The sequence below is a fragment of the Physeter macrocephalus genome, chromosome 11, assembly GCF_002837175.3.
Source record: "Physeter macrocephalus isolate SW-GA chromosome 11, ASM283717v5, whole genome shotgun sequence".
Lineage (NCBI taxonomy): Eukaryota > Metazoa > Chordata > Mammalia > Artiodactyla > Physeteridae > Physeter > Physeter macrocephalus.
In genome coordinates this window covers 25,325,102-25,341,839 of record NC_041224.1, presented here as the reverse complement: position 1 = coordinate 25,341,839, position 16,738 = coordinate 25,325,102, and the positions used below count along the sequence as shown (strand labels likewise).

General features: G+C 48.9%; 1 protein-coding gene across 3 annotated transcripts in view; it reads left to right on the top strand.

The window, feature by feature from the left end:
• Window positions 1-232: 232 nt before the first annotated feature.
• Window positions 233-16,738, top strand: part of CAMK1D (calcium/calmodulin dependent protein kinase ID) — a 449,867-nt gene continuing 433,361 nt past the window's right edge. For all 3 annotated transcript variants that reach the window (XM_055087827.1, XM_024129560.2, XM_024129561.3), the window contains exon 1: window positions 233-356. In XM_055087827.1, coding sequence (XP_054943802.1) covers window positions 265-356 — 92 coding nt within the window. In that variant the 5' untranslated portion in view covers window positions 233-264. The remainder of the gene's footprint in view (window positions 357-16,738) is intronic.

Below are 16,738 nucleotides of genomic sequence, written 5' to 3'. Positions count from 1 at the left end.
GCGGAGAGAGTGAAAGAGGAAACTGCAGAAGAGGAAGCTCTGCCGCAGCACAAAGTCTCCTCTGGCTCGCGCGCCGAGCATCCCCGCGCCGCCAGCCCAGCCCTCCCGGACCGGCTCGCCGCAGCCGGCGCCCCCGCTGCGCCCGCGCCGCCGTCCCCCCGCGCCCCCGCGCTCGGGCGCCCCCTCCTCGCGCGCCCACCCCGGCCCCCCGCGCCCCCGGCCGCTCCGCCTCGCCGCCCTCTGCGCACGCCGCCCTCGTCTGCCATGGCCCGGGAGAACGGCGAGAGCAGCTCCTCCTGGAAAAAGCAAGCTGAAGACATCAAGAAAATCTTCGAGTTTAAGGAGACCCTCGGAACGTAAGTGGGGACCGGGGAGTAGAGGGTGGAGGTGGCAGCGGCCGCGGGTGCAGAGGTGGCTCACGCTGCCACTGCCGCCTCCACCGCGGTAGGAACCGGCGGGTCGCCACGTCCTCATTGTCCAGTTCTCGGCTCTGCGTGCCCCCTGCGTGCCGGCCGCGTGGGTCTGCACCCCGCGGGCCCGGGTGGGAGCCGCTCCTGGGCGGGGGAGGCTCTGGGCTTTCGGGGTCAGTCGCAGGCGGGCGACTTTTCACTTCCCTGACACCGCCGCCCTCTCGACTTCTCCCCACGCGTGACTGTGGGCTGAGCATGGTGGATATTCCTTTTTACTGGCTGCGTGCTTCTACTCACCGTGTGTATGGGTGCACCGTGTCCGCGAGAGACTTGGTCACGAGAAAATTGGGCTCCGGGCATTCCCATTTCTGTCCTGCCGTTATGTATTCTTATAGAATTGACATCTTCACGTACTAGGCGTAGGCAAGACTTTGGATGGCCGCGCGATTAAGGAAGGGAGGAATTTCGCAGTGTTCAGGGTCACGTGTGGGCAGAGCCTTACCTGAGCGTCTGTCCATTTCACCAGGCTCGGCAGCACACGCTGGGGTGCGGGGTCGCCAAGGGAGGGTCTGCGAGGGTCGCTGTACCGGCGGTTTCTTTCTAGGGCTGTGTGTAGTCCGAGGCTGGTGGCAGAGTCTCAAGAAAGCAGGACTAACCAGAAGTCCATGGCAGGAAGGCTCCGAGCATGTGCTGCCCCATTCAGCTGCTGTTCCCTTTCTGCCCAGGAGTTGGTTTTTGTTTGTTTTGTTGTGGAGTGCCTGAGAATAGGTAGGGAGGCTGATAGTGAAAGAGAATCGGGCACTGCTGGAAGAGTCTGAAATTGGAGTTATTTTCTCCCCTCATGTGATCGGTATCTGTCAGCATATAGATTCATACACATAAGTGCTGTATGAACCGAACGTTTTGCAGGGGTTCATGGAGGTGTTAATTAGGCTGGGAAGAGATAGAGGAGGTGTTTCGTAAGAGAAGTCAGTGTGCTCTTCTCTCCTGTCTTCCTTAAACCCCCTTTACTTGTTATTGTGGTTGGTTTGCTTTTCCAGGACCACATTTTCAAACCCAGATTGTTTTCTGTCCCATACTCAGGGTCCACTGAGTTGTTTGGTCATTTTCCCTCCCCCAGCGCCATATCTGCAGTGGTGCCCCAGAGCCCCAGTTGTGAAGGTAGCATATCCCTGCCATGCTTCTGCTCCTGGGGACGCACACTTGCCGAGGATGAGAAGAGGGTCTCTCAGCCGTTGTGCTTGCTTCAGGAACACAGTCTCCCTGTGGGTGTAGACTTTCTATCTCTTGGAAGGAAAACAGAAAGGACTTCGCCTTTTCATAGAGAGGGGCTTGGGGCTGCCTCTTAGCATGGCCTGTTAAGGGGTGAGGTTTGTCCATAACTTTAGAAAATTATCGTTGAGGTTTATTTGGCTTTGGGGTAGTGACTCTGAGATGCTAAGTTGCCGAGAAAGAAGAAGCGTGTGCTTGCTGGTCATCCTGAGACCGATGATGTGGCCTCAGGTGAGGGGATGGGAGAGAGTGGAGTCCCATCGTGAGAGAATGCATTCCTTTGCCAGGCGCATCTCCACCCGAGCCCCTCGACCTGGTCCCTCTGCTTGCAGCCTCCAAGCAGACCGATGCAGCTCCCCTGACTGCCTCCTCTTCCCCGGAGAGCCGGGCAGCTGCCCCTCTGCCGTGGCTGGCCTGCTCAGCCCCATGAGCTGTGGCTTCATTGAGTGGCTCCTGCTGTGGCAGGTGCTGTTTGGGTATGACTGCGGGTGGTTCCACCTCTGGGTAGGATGGGGACTTGCCTCATGGTGACGGAGAGACCGTACAGCTCTTGCAGAACAACCTCTTGGTCTCTGGCCACATTCCCCGTGAACTTGGGGATGGGTCTCTGTTAGGGTTCCAAAGCTTTGCCTTCTGTCTTGGAAAGAATTCTTTGAAAAGAAGCTTCCCACTATGGTCCCGTAGTGCTGACAGGGGTTCTAGAAGAGTGAAACACAAACAATAAAACGATCAAAATGTTTTCACTCAAAAGCATGATAATAATAATAATAATAGTAGTAGTAGTAAATGTAGGTGACTTTATTAAATGAATACCAAGAACCAGTTGTTATTCTAAGTGCCTTAGGTATAGTAACTCATTTTACTCTCACGTTAACCCGATGAAGTGGGTATTTACTTCTGTCCCCACTTGGCAGATGGAAAAACTGAGGCAACAGAGAAATTATGTGACCTGCCAAACCGGAGGTACTTATTAAGTGGAGCTGATATTCGAATCTAGGCAGAACAACTTGTGATTATGCATGTGGGATTGAGCCCCTCTGTGGATTATGTAACAGCAAATGCTAATAATAATTTGACTAACTTTAGTATTTGGAAAGCTAATTTTAATATTAAGGTAAAGAAAACATAATTATCCAAACATGTAACATGTTAAAGCTTTTGCATTATCAACACCTTTTTGTCTCTTGGACTTTCTAGAAGTGGTCCAAAGTACAGGACGCCTGTTTCACCCTGGGCCAAGTCCAGTGATCTTGACCTGAGTCTAAATAGTGGTCACTTCTGGTTCTGTTAGTGTGGATTTTGGCTTTGGGCTCTACACTTGTTTTCAGTGAAACCTAGCATCAGTCAAGGGTGTCAACAGTTACAATTGGGATTCATTTCCAAGGTACTCTGCAGGCCCAATCATTTTGTTTGTCACACTTTTACCATATGCCTTTAGGATCCTAAGGCAGGAAAGCCCTGCCAGGAGCCAGATTGTCAGCCCACAGTGTTAAAATGCTTTTAAAATAAAGCGCTGTGAAGGCTCAAGGAGCACTCACTTGGCAAAACCTTGTAATCTGATATCGGGCTGCCTGATCCAGGTACCTTTCCGTGCAGAGCAGAACCTCTACTGTTGAAGGCCAGAGGGTCAAGCCATTTAGACCGTGTGGTCTGCGGGACCTTGCTGGAGGGTGGGAGCCAAATGGGAGTGAAGGCTGGCCCAGAAGGGTGGGAAGAGAGCTGGAGGAAGCAAAGGACAGCATAGGGGAAGGAACCCACTGTGTGGTTTGGGCCTGGGTTTTCTGATGCACCCCTGAGTCAGGCCTCAGGAGAAGCCTCTCAGCTTATGACCTTCAGTGTGGCTCCCTTTGAAGGGGAATCCCAGGCCCTAACCCTACCTCTGAACAAGGTGGGAAGGCTTAATTACTGTTTATTAATCAACGCCACGTTTTCAGATCCCTGCCTGGCACACGCCAGATTAATGTGGGATCAAATAAATGTTGTGTAACAGCAATTAGGAGTCGTAAACACTTCTGTGGAGTGTTTGCTGAGGCCGTTCAGGCCATCTCTACCGTATGTGTCTTTCCACATCTTCTGAACCAAGACTATGAAAACAGGCCATTTGGAGAAAGATACAGATGGGAAGAAAGGTTTGACTGTGGTGTCCAGGAAGTACCCCAGACTCATGGAAGTGGCTTCTGTAATTGCCACGCCATGAAAGGCATCTGAACAGAGGAGGCCCTGAGAGTTGACACAGAATGCTTCTCCCAATATACCTCATTTCTTCCCCCAGAGTATGGAAATGGCACGTCCTGGAAAATAGATTCTTCATCTCTGCAGGGTATGAATACATGCTTTTCTTACAGACCGAATGTTTTGTGTTGAAGTAATTGCTGTTTGTGGGGGGCTGGAGCGGGCACCGTGGAGGCCTTGGGCCTGGGTTCAAGGTCTGACTCAGCTGCTGCTGGGGTGTGTGGGCTGTGGGCTGCTTGGTCATTTTTCCACATGACCTGGTCTTAGCTGCCTCACCTGTAAAATCAGGGGGAGGGCAAGGAAGATGGGATAATTTTCAAGTGCCCTTACAACCCTGAGATTTTTTTGCCTTGTCTGGGTAATGAAGGCACTCACTATCATTTTTGGGGAGCTTTCGCGTGTAGCCTAGAGCAGCTTAGCCCTATTTGGAGGGACATTTTTATGCCCAGGCTAGTAGCAAAGTGATACAGCTCAGGACAGGAAGTGTTATCCCACTTGATGTCAGTAGCACAATGCCTTTGCTTTTTTATGAAATGAGTGCCTGCTGGGTGCTGCTTTAGGAAGAGTATAAATGGAAATGTCTGTGGGACCAGCACTGTCTTTTCCCACTAGTATCTTCCGTACATGCCTTGTTCTGAAATTGCTCAATCAGTACACCTGTTGAGGACACAGATGATTGATTTATCTGAAAGCCCGGGTAGAACACAGACTCACCTGTTCTTTTGTGGGAGGCGGGTGTGTGTGCGTGGGTGTGGGGGGAGAGGGAGATCGCAGAGCTACCAGAGGTGATTTGTGTGTTTGACCGACTGATTTAAGAGTATTTATTCTGAGACTACTCCAAATTTTAGTCTGTGAAAAGCATTTAAAAGAATATTACCCAGAGGAGCAGAGAGGTGGACAGCCCCCAGAGTGCCCCCCGAGGGTATCCCAGCTGCGGCATTGGTTAGAAGTTTGCATTTCTCAGCCCTTTGTTTGAGGCACGATGTAAACTCAGCCTCTTGTACATTTAAAAATATCTGTCGAACACCTGCTATATTCTAGGCACTGGTGCGCGGTAGCGGGGAGTACAGCAGCGAACAAGCAGACACAAATGCCTGCTTTCCTGGAGCTCACATTCTGGTGAGGAAACCAGAAAATAAAAAAAACATGAATCAGGAAAATGTAGAGTATGTTATCTAGTATACACGTTAGGGGAGAAATGAAGCAGGGAAAGGGGAATTTTTGGAGGGGGAGGTGATGGTGGCTTGAAGCAGCGTAGCCAGGGAGGGCCTGGCTGAAGAGCTGCTATTTGAATAAAGATCTGGAGGCTCCATTGCGATAGCTGAAGGTAGAATGTTCCGGTCGGAGGGAACAGCAAGGGCTGCTTTGAGCAGAGGTGTACCTTGACCTGACTCAGGTGTTTCCATCATGGCTGTGGTTGCTGTGTTGAGAAAGAATGGATGGGTTCAAGGGCAGAAGCGGGGAGACCAGCTCGGAGGCTATGGAAACCATCCAGGGGAGAGAGAATGGTGGTGGAGGACTGGGGTGCCGCTCTGGAGGTGATGAGAAGTGGTTGGATTCTGGAAACGTGGAAGGGAGATCCGATAGGAACTGCTGGTAGATTGGGTGTGGGATGTGAGATTCGCCAGGGATTTGGGGTTGGAAGAAAGATGCCGTTTGTTGCTTTCGGTCAGTTTTGTTCCAAGGATTTTCTGAGCACCTGCTCTGTGGGCACAACAGGGCTGTCCGTGTTCTGGGAAGCTCTTGGAAAGAGTTTGGAGGGAAAACTCAACATCCTTTGGGATCCTGGGTTCTTGTGAGGGACTCTTGGATTTGTTTATTTGTTTATTTTTAAAAAGTTAAAAAAAAATCTTTGGCCACGCCACACGGCATGTGGGATCTTAGTTTCCCCACCAGGGACTGAACCTGCGCCCCTTCCATTGGTAGCATGGAGTCTTTTTTTTTTTTTTTAACATCTTTATTGGAGTGTAATTGCTTTACAATGTTGTGTTAGTTTCTGCTGTGTAACAAAGTGAATCAGCTATATGTATACATATATCCCCATATCCCCTCCCTCTTGCACCTCCTTCCCATCCTCCCTATCCCACCGGTCTAGGTGGTCACAAGGCACCGAGCTGATCTCCCTGTGCTATGCGGCTGCTTCCCACTAGCTGTCTATTTTACATTTGGTGGTGTATATACGTCCATGGTATTCTCTCACTTTGTCCCAACTTCCCTATTTGGTTATTTTTAAATAATTTCTATCTCTACTGATATTCTCTATTTGGTGAGAGATTTTTCTCATATATCCTTTTAATTTTTAGAAACTGTTTTCTTTAGTCCTTAGAGCGTATTTATAACAGCTGATTTTATGTCTTTTTTTTCTAGGTCCAATGTTTGTTCTTTCTCAGGGACAGTACCTATTGACTGTCTTTTATTTACCTTTGTATGGGCCATACTTTCTCTTTTGTATGTGTCTCAAAATTTTTTGTTGAAAAGTGAACATTTTCTTTTCTATTTTTTATTGAGATGTAGTTGACATACAATATTATGTCCATTTCAGGTGTACAACACAGTGATTTGACATTTATATAGATTATGAAATGATCACCACAATAAGTCTGTCCCCATACAAAGTTATTACACTATTATTGACCATATTCCTTATGCTGTATATTACATCCCTGTAGCCAAATATTTATAACTAGAGGTTTTTACCTCTTAATTCCCTTCACCTAGTTCATTCAGTCCACCACACCCCTCCCCTCTGTCAACCATCTTCTTTATCCATTCATCTGTTGATGGACACTTAGGTTGCTTCCATGACCTGGCTCTTATAAATAGAACTGCAACGAACATTGTGGTACATGACTCTTTTTATTTATTTATTTATTTATTTATTTATGGCTGCATTGTATTCTCATCGCTGCATGCGGACTTTCTCTAGTTGTGGCAAGCAGGGGCTACTCTGACACACAGGCTTCTCATTGCGATGGCTTCTTGTTGGGGAGCATGGGCTCTAGGCATGCAGGCTCAGTTGCTCCGCGGCATGTGGGATCTTCCCGGACCAGGGCTCAAACCCGTGTCCCCTGCATTGGCAGGCAGATTCTTAACCACTGCACCACCAGGGAAGTCCCCATGACTCTTTTTGAATTATGGTTTTCTCAGGGTATATGCCCAGTAGTGAGATTGCTGGTTCGTATGGTAGTTCTATTTTTAGTTTTTTAAGGAACCTCCATACTGTTCTCCATAGTGTCTGTATCAATGTACATTCCCACCAACAGTGCAAGAGGGTTCCCTATTCTCCACACCCTCTGGAAGCATGGAGTCTCAACCACTGGACTGCCGGGGAAGTCCCAGTTTTTTAAGGAACCTCAATACTGTTCTCCATAGTGTCTGTATCAATGTACATTCCCACCAACAGTGCAAGAGGGTTCCCTATTCTCCACACCCTCTGGAAGCATGGAGTCTCAACCACTGGACTGCCGGGGAAGTCCCAAGGGACCATTGGATTTTAAGGCTAATCTCTTTCTTTCCAAGAGCTTGTGTCTGGGATGGGCTTTTGAAATATCTCCTCTTCTGTCACAGGGGGAAGTCGTGATAGGCTGGACATTTGAGCAGCTGGACGAACTGCTTAACTTTCTGTGAAAATGCTGGGTGTTGCCTCTAGAATTATCAACAGGAAGATCACTTTGACAGGTGCACCTGTAACCTACAGCTCTCCCACTTGATTTGGGAATTAAAGCCCAGACGTTCTGTGAAAAATAATAAACATGTGAACTCCTACTACTTCTTTCTTTGATAGGATGTTTTATGTTTGGAGAGAAAAAGCCCAAAGTTTTTCTTGGTCGCGAAAAAGATAAACCCTCGTGGCCTTGCCGATTTGTATGGTGGGATCTGGGAAATTGCACTTTTTAGAGCTTGTTCCCGGAGGGGCTAATGAGGACGAGGTCTCAAGTAGAAATTTCTGGCTCAAACTTGGCAATCGAGTGGACAGTAATTAGACTTGGCAGGTGAACTTTCTTGTCCTCTCAGAGGAGGATCTTAGGGGTTAACTTGCTGAGCTTTTTTTTGGCTGGGTCTCCATAAATCCCTTTAATCTTTCCTTTCCCCAAATAAATATCTGTAAATCCCCTTCAATCTCTCTCCTTCTCCTCCTCTCCCCTCTGGGAGGGCTTAGCATTGGTCCAGCAGGGCACTGTCACATTATCGGACAGCTTACACCCACAAGGGTGGACCCCAGGACCTCACCATTGCCTCCAATCCTCATGAGATTTTGCAGGAATCGCCAGGGAGCCCACAGCCCCTGAGGACACATTTCTTTAATTGAAGAACGAACCTCTTATGGGTGGCCAGCACGAAGCCTGGAGCCCTCGTCAGCTGTCGCAAGTTTCTCTTCTGACTCAAGATGGTCCATCCAATGCACAAGGACACATGGACCCTGGGAAACATGCCAACGTTACCTTCTTTTTCAGTTCACGTTGGGTACCTCCCTTTGACTCCCTGTGGTGCAGGAGATCACCTTTTCCTTGGGCTAGTTTTCTGTTAGATCCTTCTTGATTTTTAAAAATGTTTATTATGCAGTATGTGGATGCTTCAGGTTTGAGTCAGACCAAATGGATGCCACAGGCCAAGTTCATTCCATGGCAGACCAAGTTCATTCCCTGTCTCCAGTGGTCAGCTGTGGGTCTCGTGCTGTTTTTTCCTAGTATTTCAGCAGGATTCAGAGATGGAGGAATGCGTTTCTCGGTTAACACCAGATCTTGAGGGTAAGCCTAAAGGCAGCATATTGGCTGAGGCCGGGCAGGGGAGGCATCAGAGGCCATGAACCGTGCTAGAAAGGCAGCTCCAGCGCCACCCTTCACGTCTTTCTGAGTTAAGGTGCAGATGGAAGTTGCTGCCTTGTGGGATTCCTGTAAGGATTCAGTGACATCTATGAGGTGCCTGGCACATAACTGGGATTGAGTAAACAGCAGCTGCCATCAAGTTTTAGTTGCCTTCAGCAGCTGTGGTGGAGGATAGGTACCCTCGGATATTCAGGGCCAGTGCTGTGAGGAAGAACATGTCAGTGTCTGTTGGAAATTGATTTTTGGAAGCTCCTGGGGCAGAGATGCAGAACAGTGCATACTTAACCTCCCCCCGCAAGTTGATTTAAGAAACCATCAACAAGTCCTCAGTCAACCAGGGAAGAACATTTGCTGGATATTCCGCGGGGCGCAGTCCTGAGCTGCTAAGAAGGGAGGATCTGAGGTCACTAGGCCATGGGTGCAAATCCTGGGTCCACTGATTCCTAGCTGTTATGTTTTGGGCAAATTATGTCACTGTTCTCGGCCCCGTGCCCTCATCTGCACAACAGGATAACGCTAGCACCCGATCTAAGGGTTGCAGTGAAGGTTAGATGAGGGCGCGTGGAATCCCCTTAGTGCGTGGACATGGCCGTGAATCCGTGTGCAGGAAATGCGCCTTCTCTCTCCTTAGCCCCTTCGGGGCTGACACCCTGCTCCTCAGAGGCCACTTGCCCAGATTTGGGGGGTCCATGGCGCCATCCAGTACGTGCTTCCCACAGGAGGCTGGTTGGTTCCCCTGGCTCTGGCGTTCACCAAGAGCCTCAGCCCCAAACATCCTCCAGGCCAGCTCTCGTGTTGAATGACCTAGTTTGCTGCATACATAGACTCATCCCCTCCCTGGGTTATGTCATCAGCTTTGTCTCTCTGTACCTCTCCCTGCACCCTGAGCTGTTTTTTTTTTCTTCAGTCTGTCTCTACATCAGCTTGTGCAAGACGCTCTTCTAACTGCAGTTTCTGATGTTGCCAACAGCACTTAGATCTTGGTGCAGCTGTGGCCCTTCTTGCAGCTGAAACGTGCTTCTTTCTGGGAATGGCTTCAGTCTTATCTGCTTCGGTTTCTTATTGAAAATAACGTTTGGCTTGGAGGACTGAAGTAACTTGTTGATTACAGTATTCCAAAACGTCACTGACTTTTGTGAGTTTAAATTTTCTAGGTAGTGAGTTTATTTTAATGCTAGAGTTTTCACAAATGGCAACGTGTCTAGGTATAGAGCGCATGAAAGTGCGTAACAATTTACTCAGAAATATCCTTATCAGGGTCCCAGGTTGCAGGATGTAGGTAAAACAGTTGGAGAGCTCATGTCGGAATCGGGTGAAATCCCTCATCTTGACCTCCCCACGTTAGCCCTTTCCATGGCCTGACCAGGTCTGCGGTCACAGTTTATTGGTACCTCTGCAGCGCAGTGAGCATGGGAAAGCGAGGCTTCCCAACTGGACAGAGTCAACATTTTTACTGGTTGAGAGGCCCCCTCTCTGACGTTTATAACCACGGCTCACATCACTGAAATTGCTTTTACGCCAAATTGGATCAGGGGCTGTAAGTGGAATCCTAAAGGTATCATATTCAACAAAACCTCGAACAGTCCCCAGTTTTCAAGTGGCGTTCCTACCTGCCCCGCACACGATGCTGTCCCCTGCCACCAAGGCCCACAGTGTTGTGGGAAGAAACGAGAAGGAAATGAAGCTGTGCTAAGCGGAGAGGTCTGGTGGGACGATGGGGGGGTGGGGTGGAAGACACCCCAGGGCGCCTGCCCCCTGCCCTCCAGGGCTCTTCCCATTTCTTTAACCTTCATAAAAATGGCTGCTCGAAATTTGCCTTAAAACATTAGAAGATACAAATGCCTTGAAATAGGTTGAGAGACCAGCCATCTGTGATGTAAGTGATTTTAAAGAAAGTGCTTTTTCCTCCCACGTGAAACTGACAAGAACTAGCAGCTTGGCTGGAAGACAGGAGGAAAGTAGGTAATTGTGGTTTTGGAGCTTTGGGGTGGGGGCAGTGGGGAGGTGCACATGAGTTCCAAACTGGGAAGTTGAAGGCCAAGTGAGGCAACTGGGAGAAGGATCCCAGGCCGACCGACTGATTAATTAAACTGGGTTCTGGGGCTTCCCTGGCGGTCCAGTGGTTAGGACTCCACGCTTCCACTGCAGGGGGTGCAGGTTCGATCCCTGGTCGGGGAACTAAGATCCCATGTGCTACGTGGCCAAAAACAAACAAACAAACAAGACTGGGTCCTAGGCTGGCCTGGGCCCCGAAAGGGAGGCTGCTGTAGTACTGCCTCTGTGACCTCCCCGCCTCCCCTCCTCCCCCAGCACAGCCCCGGCTCCCAGGACCCGGCTGGGACATTCACACTGTAATTCAGCCTCACTGGGCATTGGTACTCAAGGCTTCTCTAGGTGTGAGCGGGCTCTTTACCCCCATGAGACATTTCACTTTCCTTAAAAGTATGCCTTGAACAACCACCACACCCAAAAGGTGAAAATGAACTTCAGGGGCAGACCTTGTATAAAAGCTGGGGACAGCCTGTATCTGGCCCTCCTGTGCAGGAGCGATGCTGCTGGGATTTGCTCTGCCTGCGTCAGCGTGGCCAGCGTCAATGGAGTTTGTGGACCTAGTCGTGATAAAAAAAACCCCGATGTTGCCTTTTTAGGGCCCTCTCGGCTCCTTTGACAGCTGGGAAATAGAAGACATAATATTTGGGTGTGTGTGTGTGTTTTAATTGTGGTTAAAAAAATGCATAACCTAAAATTGACCATCTTGACCATTCTTAAGTCTTTAGGGCCCTTTTGGCTCCTTTGACAGTTGGGAGTTAGAAGACCTTGTATTTGAGTGTGTGTGTTTTTAAGCTGTGGTTAAAAAAAATGCATAACCTAAAATTGACCATCTTAACCATATTTTTTTTGCGGTACGCGGGCCTCTCACTGTTGTGGCCTCTCCCGTCGCGGAGCGCAGGCTCTGGACGCGCAGGCTCAGCGGCCATGGCTCAAGGGCCCAGCCGCTCCGCGGCACGTGGGATCCTCCCGGACCGGGGCTCAAACCCACGTCCCCTGCGTTGGCAGGCGGATTCTTAATCACTGTGCCACCAAGGAAGCCCCCATCTTAACCCTTTTTAAGCCTATAGTTCATTGGCACTAAGGACATTCATGTTGTTGTGCAACCATCATCACCATCCATCTCCAGAACCTTTTCATCTTCCCAAAGTGAAGCTTTATCTCCATTAAACACTCACTTCCCATTTCCCCTCCCTCCGGCCCCGGCAACCTCCATACCTCCATGCTGCCTTCTGTCTCTGTGAATTCAGCTACTCTAGGTATCTCCTGTAGGTGGAATCAGACAATTTTGTCATTTTGTGTCTAGTGTATTTTATTTAGCGTAATGTCCTCAGGGTTTATCCACATGGTAGCGTGTGTCAGAATTGCCTGCCCTTTTAAGGCTGAATAATATTCTATTGTATGGCTAGACCACATTCTGTTCATTTTGTTTATCCATTCTTGATGAACGCCTGGGGCCGCTTCTGCCTTTTGGGTTTTGTGAATCATGCTTTATGAGCATGGCTGTCCCTCTTCAAGTCCCTGCTTTCAGTTCTTTTGGTTCTTTCATTTCGTATCCAGAAGTGGAATTGCTGGGTCATGTGGTAATTCTGTGCCTCGTTTTTTGAGGTACTCGCAGACAGTTTTCCGCAGCTCTGTGGTGTTTTGCAGTTTGCAAAATACTTTTACATCCACGATTTCTCCTGCGCCTTAGGACAGCCCTGCGAGTGGGGAGCAGTCATTGCCCTCATTTTACAGAGAAGAACATGGAGGTTCTGAGAGGTGAGATGAGTCAGGAGAAAAGGTTGCCAAGTGGCGCTTGGAGATTGGAACGTCTTCCGACTCTGAATTCAGTGCTCTTTCTCCCCCGTCGTGCTGCTTACAAGCTGGTTAGCGGGGACAGTGGGAACAGAGAACACTGATGAATGAAAAAGGTACCTCCCCGTTCTGTGGATGTGGTGTGGTTAGGAGACCATTGGAGCCCGTTGTGTGCTGTCAACCAGCTCTGGTTTGTAACCTTTGCTGATCCCATGGTGTAACTACTCCCGCTGGAACCACTTCAAGCTACCCCTGGTTTAACGACCGACTGCAGAATTCTTTTTTTTAAAAAAAAATTAATTTATTTATTTTTGGCTGTGTTGGGTCTTCATTGCTGCGTGCAGGCTGTTCTCTAGTTGCGGCGAGCGGGGGCTGCTCTTCGTGGTGGTGCGCGGGCTTCTCATTGTGGTGGCCTCTCTTGTTGCGGAGCACGGGCTCTAGGCTTCAGTAGTTGTGGCTCGTGGGCTCAGTAGTTGTGGCTCGTGGGCTCTAGAGCACAGGCTCAGTAGTTGTGGTGCACGGGCTTAGTTGCTCCGTGGCATGCGGGATCTTTCCTGACCAGGGCTCGAACCCGTCTCCCCTGCATTGACAGGTGGTTTCTTAACCACTCTGCCACCAGGGAAGCCTCCAAAATTCTTGAATGAGGCTCTTGTGAGCACGTGTGAGTTGACTCAGCACACCTTTGGAGGAAGTTGAGGTCAGGAGATCTGAGTTCAGTTCTGGCTCTGTCGCTTCAGAAGTGTGGAACCTTCGTTGTATTCTCCCTACATCTGTTATCACCTTGTTTGTTAAATGGGGATAATGACGCCTGCTTCCATTACAGACCTGTTGTAAGGCCTGAATGAGATAAGGTATGTGCAGTAAGGCTTTATACAAATAGAAGGTATTATCATGTTGCGAAGATTATAGCTTTAAAATAGTTCTTTCTCATAAATGTTGGTGTCATGCATACTGTTTGGAACCTAGCTATCATCTTTTGGGCACGGTTCCCGAGAAGTTGGGCCATGGTCAGCCTTGACGCTGAAAGCATCAATGCAAAACCCAAAGTTTCATAGTATATTTTATCTAGGCCTGTTCAGGTGTATGTTGTTTTTGTTCTCAGTGTTTAAGCGATTGGTACCTTCAGAAAAATTCTTTAAAAATTATAAAAAGGACATGTCATCCTGGTAGAGAATTTAAAAAATATGGAAGAGTATGAGGAAGATGATGAGGATCAACTAGTTGGCTGGATGGGTCTTGGGTCATCAGTCCCTCTAGGGGGGCGGGGAGATCTCAGGAGAGACCCCAGAGGTCAAGAGGTTGGGGGTGGGTCTGTGGGGGGGTGGGGTGGGGCTGTGGTTATTCACTCACTGCTGTGGAGATATTTCAGTATTTTGCCAACTGGTCTGATTGGACCACTGCACAGCGGTTGAGTATCGGCTCTGGAAATAGGGGTAGTGGTCTTTGTTGAATGCGGTGGGTGTCCGATTTTTTTCAGGGTGCTGGTATTTTGTGTTAGTTTGGCGCTGGTGGTGATGCCATCATTGGGATTATTGTCATGATTACCCTGTCTACTCTCATCACCACCTCTAAACACCTACAGAGTCAGCAGTGGGACAGAACCAGGTGCCAATAGGAGACCCTACTCAGCAGGCTTCCAGTGGGCTACTCACCCATGTGAGAAGAAAGAGGTAAAAAAATACTCATGTCCAAGTGTGCTTGACTCCCCTCGGTTGGAGTAGGACACAGGAACCTAGATTCTCAGTCACTTCATGGCATGAAATAACTACTGTTCGCTATGGACTGAATATTTGTGTCACCCCAAATTCATGTGTTGAAATCTACCCCCCAGTGTCATGGTATTAGGAAGTGGATATTAGCATAATATCCTCAAGGTTTATCCACATGGTAGCATGTGTTAGAATTGCCTTCCTTGGGCTTTGGGAGGTGATTAAGTCATGAAGGTGGAGCCCTTTTAAATGGAATTAGTGCCCTTATAAATGAGACCCCAGAGAGCTCCTTTGCCCCCTCCACCATATGAGGACACAGCGAGAAGGCAGTTGCCTATGAACTAGGAAGTGGGCTCTTACCAGACACCAGATCTGCCCATGTCTTCATCTTGGACTTCTGGGCCCTGCTTGGCTGGTTAGCCTCCCAGGCAGGGTTCTAATGGGGCATGGACATGGCAGCCTCTGAGTCTTCAGGATCAGTGTGGCCACTCTCCCCACCCCTCAAGGCTGTTCCTGGTGGCCTTCCTTTCTTGTAGGAATTCTTGAATGTATAATATAGTCCCTAAGTGTGATCTCATCCTAGGATTGCAGGAATGGTCCAGGTAGATGCAGGGACCTCCAAAAAAAGCTTGGTTAATCCTGAAGGTCCTAAGAGCTGGGTGTCCTTCCAAAGCTTTCCAGGAATTTGGAGTTTGAGGTCTCTTCTTCTAGCATGGCCAGGGGGTTAGGCCCTAACCCTGCCCTAAGTCTGCCCCATAGGAATGAGGGAAACTTGAACTAGTCCTGGTGCTAGAAATTCCAATGGGTTTGTCTGGCCAAAGCCATCTGGAAACGTGCCTTCATTTAGTCGCCTCGGTCAGGCTTCAGGTAAGACTTTGGAGAATTGTGAGACTGATTCCACAGTTTTTTCTTTAAAAAAAAATTCATCAGATATTATAGACCGAGATTCTGCTCTGTGCCAGGCACTACGGAAGTGTTGATAAGACAAAATATGGTTCTTGTCCCTGGGGAACTTTTGGGGGAGACAAACATGTAATTACACTTCAGTGTGATAGTGCTGCCTGGTGGGGACACAATATGGAAGCTGCAAAGAGGGGCACCTTGCCAGAATTGGGGCTCAGCAATGGTGAGCTGGGCTGTTGCCTAAGAAGTCAGAAGTGGAAAAGATCTAGCATTCTTCATTATTTAATGAGCTCCTGCTTTATGCTAAAGAGAAAGCTGGCTTCTGTAAGACAGAGGAAACATATAGTTTTAATAATAATAATGATAAAAATAGCAACCATTTATCGAGCACTTACTAGGTACTAGGCACTATTCCAACTACAGTATTTTACATGAATTTTCACAATAAATCCTCACAGCAGCCCAATAAAATATGTTCCATTGTCATCACCATTTTAGGGATGAGGACACTGAGCCCCAGAGAGGTTAAGCAACTTGGCCAAGGGCACACAGAACTATATGGAAGAATTGGGATTTGAGCTTAGGTTGGGTTATCTGTCTGGGGCCAAAGCCAGTACCCTTAACTATTATATCATTGTACTAACATTCTACCGACTTCATAGGTTGGCAAATTTTGTCCCCTGAACTCGTAACAGAGCACATGGTGACATAAGCATGGGGCAAAGTGTTTTGGGGTTTCCAAGGGAAGGGAAGTAACGGAGACGAATCATAAGAGCAGGTAACTGAATTGTTTTCCTAGTAGAGCTTCTCCAGTGGCCCATTTCCCAGATGGCAGCCGTGTATTCATTTAACCAGTGGTGGTTAAGCTCTCACTTACGGCTGGTGCTGTACCAACTGGAGATTCAGTGGCAAATGAGAGGAGTGGTCCCTGCTGTGTCCTCCAGATACGCTAGACCTGTTCCGACCTCTGTGTCCTGCTCGTGTAGGTCCTCCCGTTGCCATTGCTCCCCATCGATTTTCCAGGGTCTTAAGCTGCTAAGATCACTTAAGTCTGCTCTCTTCCATCAAGTTTTCCCAGACATCAGCAACCCACTTTGGACTTCTCTGCTTCTGTTCTTTCCAGTCTTAGAATCATACTATTGAGGGTCAGCCGTTGCGGGTTTTTTCCTTTGTGAGAATTTTCTCCAGCTGGTGCAGCTCAGAGCTGCTCGCTGGGGACATTCTCACACACGTGGTTTCCCTCCCGGGTGTTTCCCACAATGCCTTGCACCCCGAGTAATAGGTGGAGAGTGTGTTTGGTTCAGTGTTAAAAATCCCAAGTTGGGCTTCCCTGGTGGCGCAGTGGTTGCGCGTCCGCCTGCCGATGCAGGGGAACCGGGTTCGCGCCCCGGTCTGGGAGGATCCCACATGCCGCGGAGCGGCTGGGCCCGTGAGCCATGGCCGCTGGGCCTGCGCGTTCGCGTCCGGAGCCTGTGCTCCGCAATGGGAGAGGCCACAACAGTGAGAGGCCCACGTACCACAAAAAAAAAAAAAAAAAAAA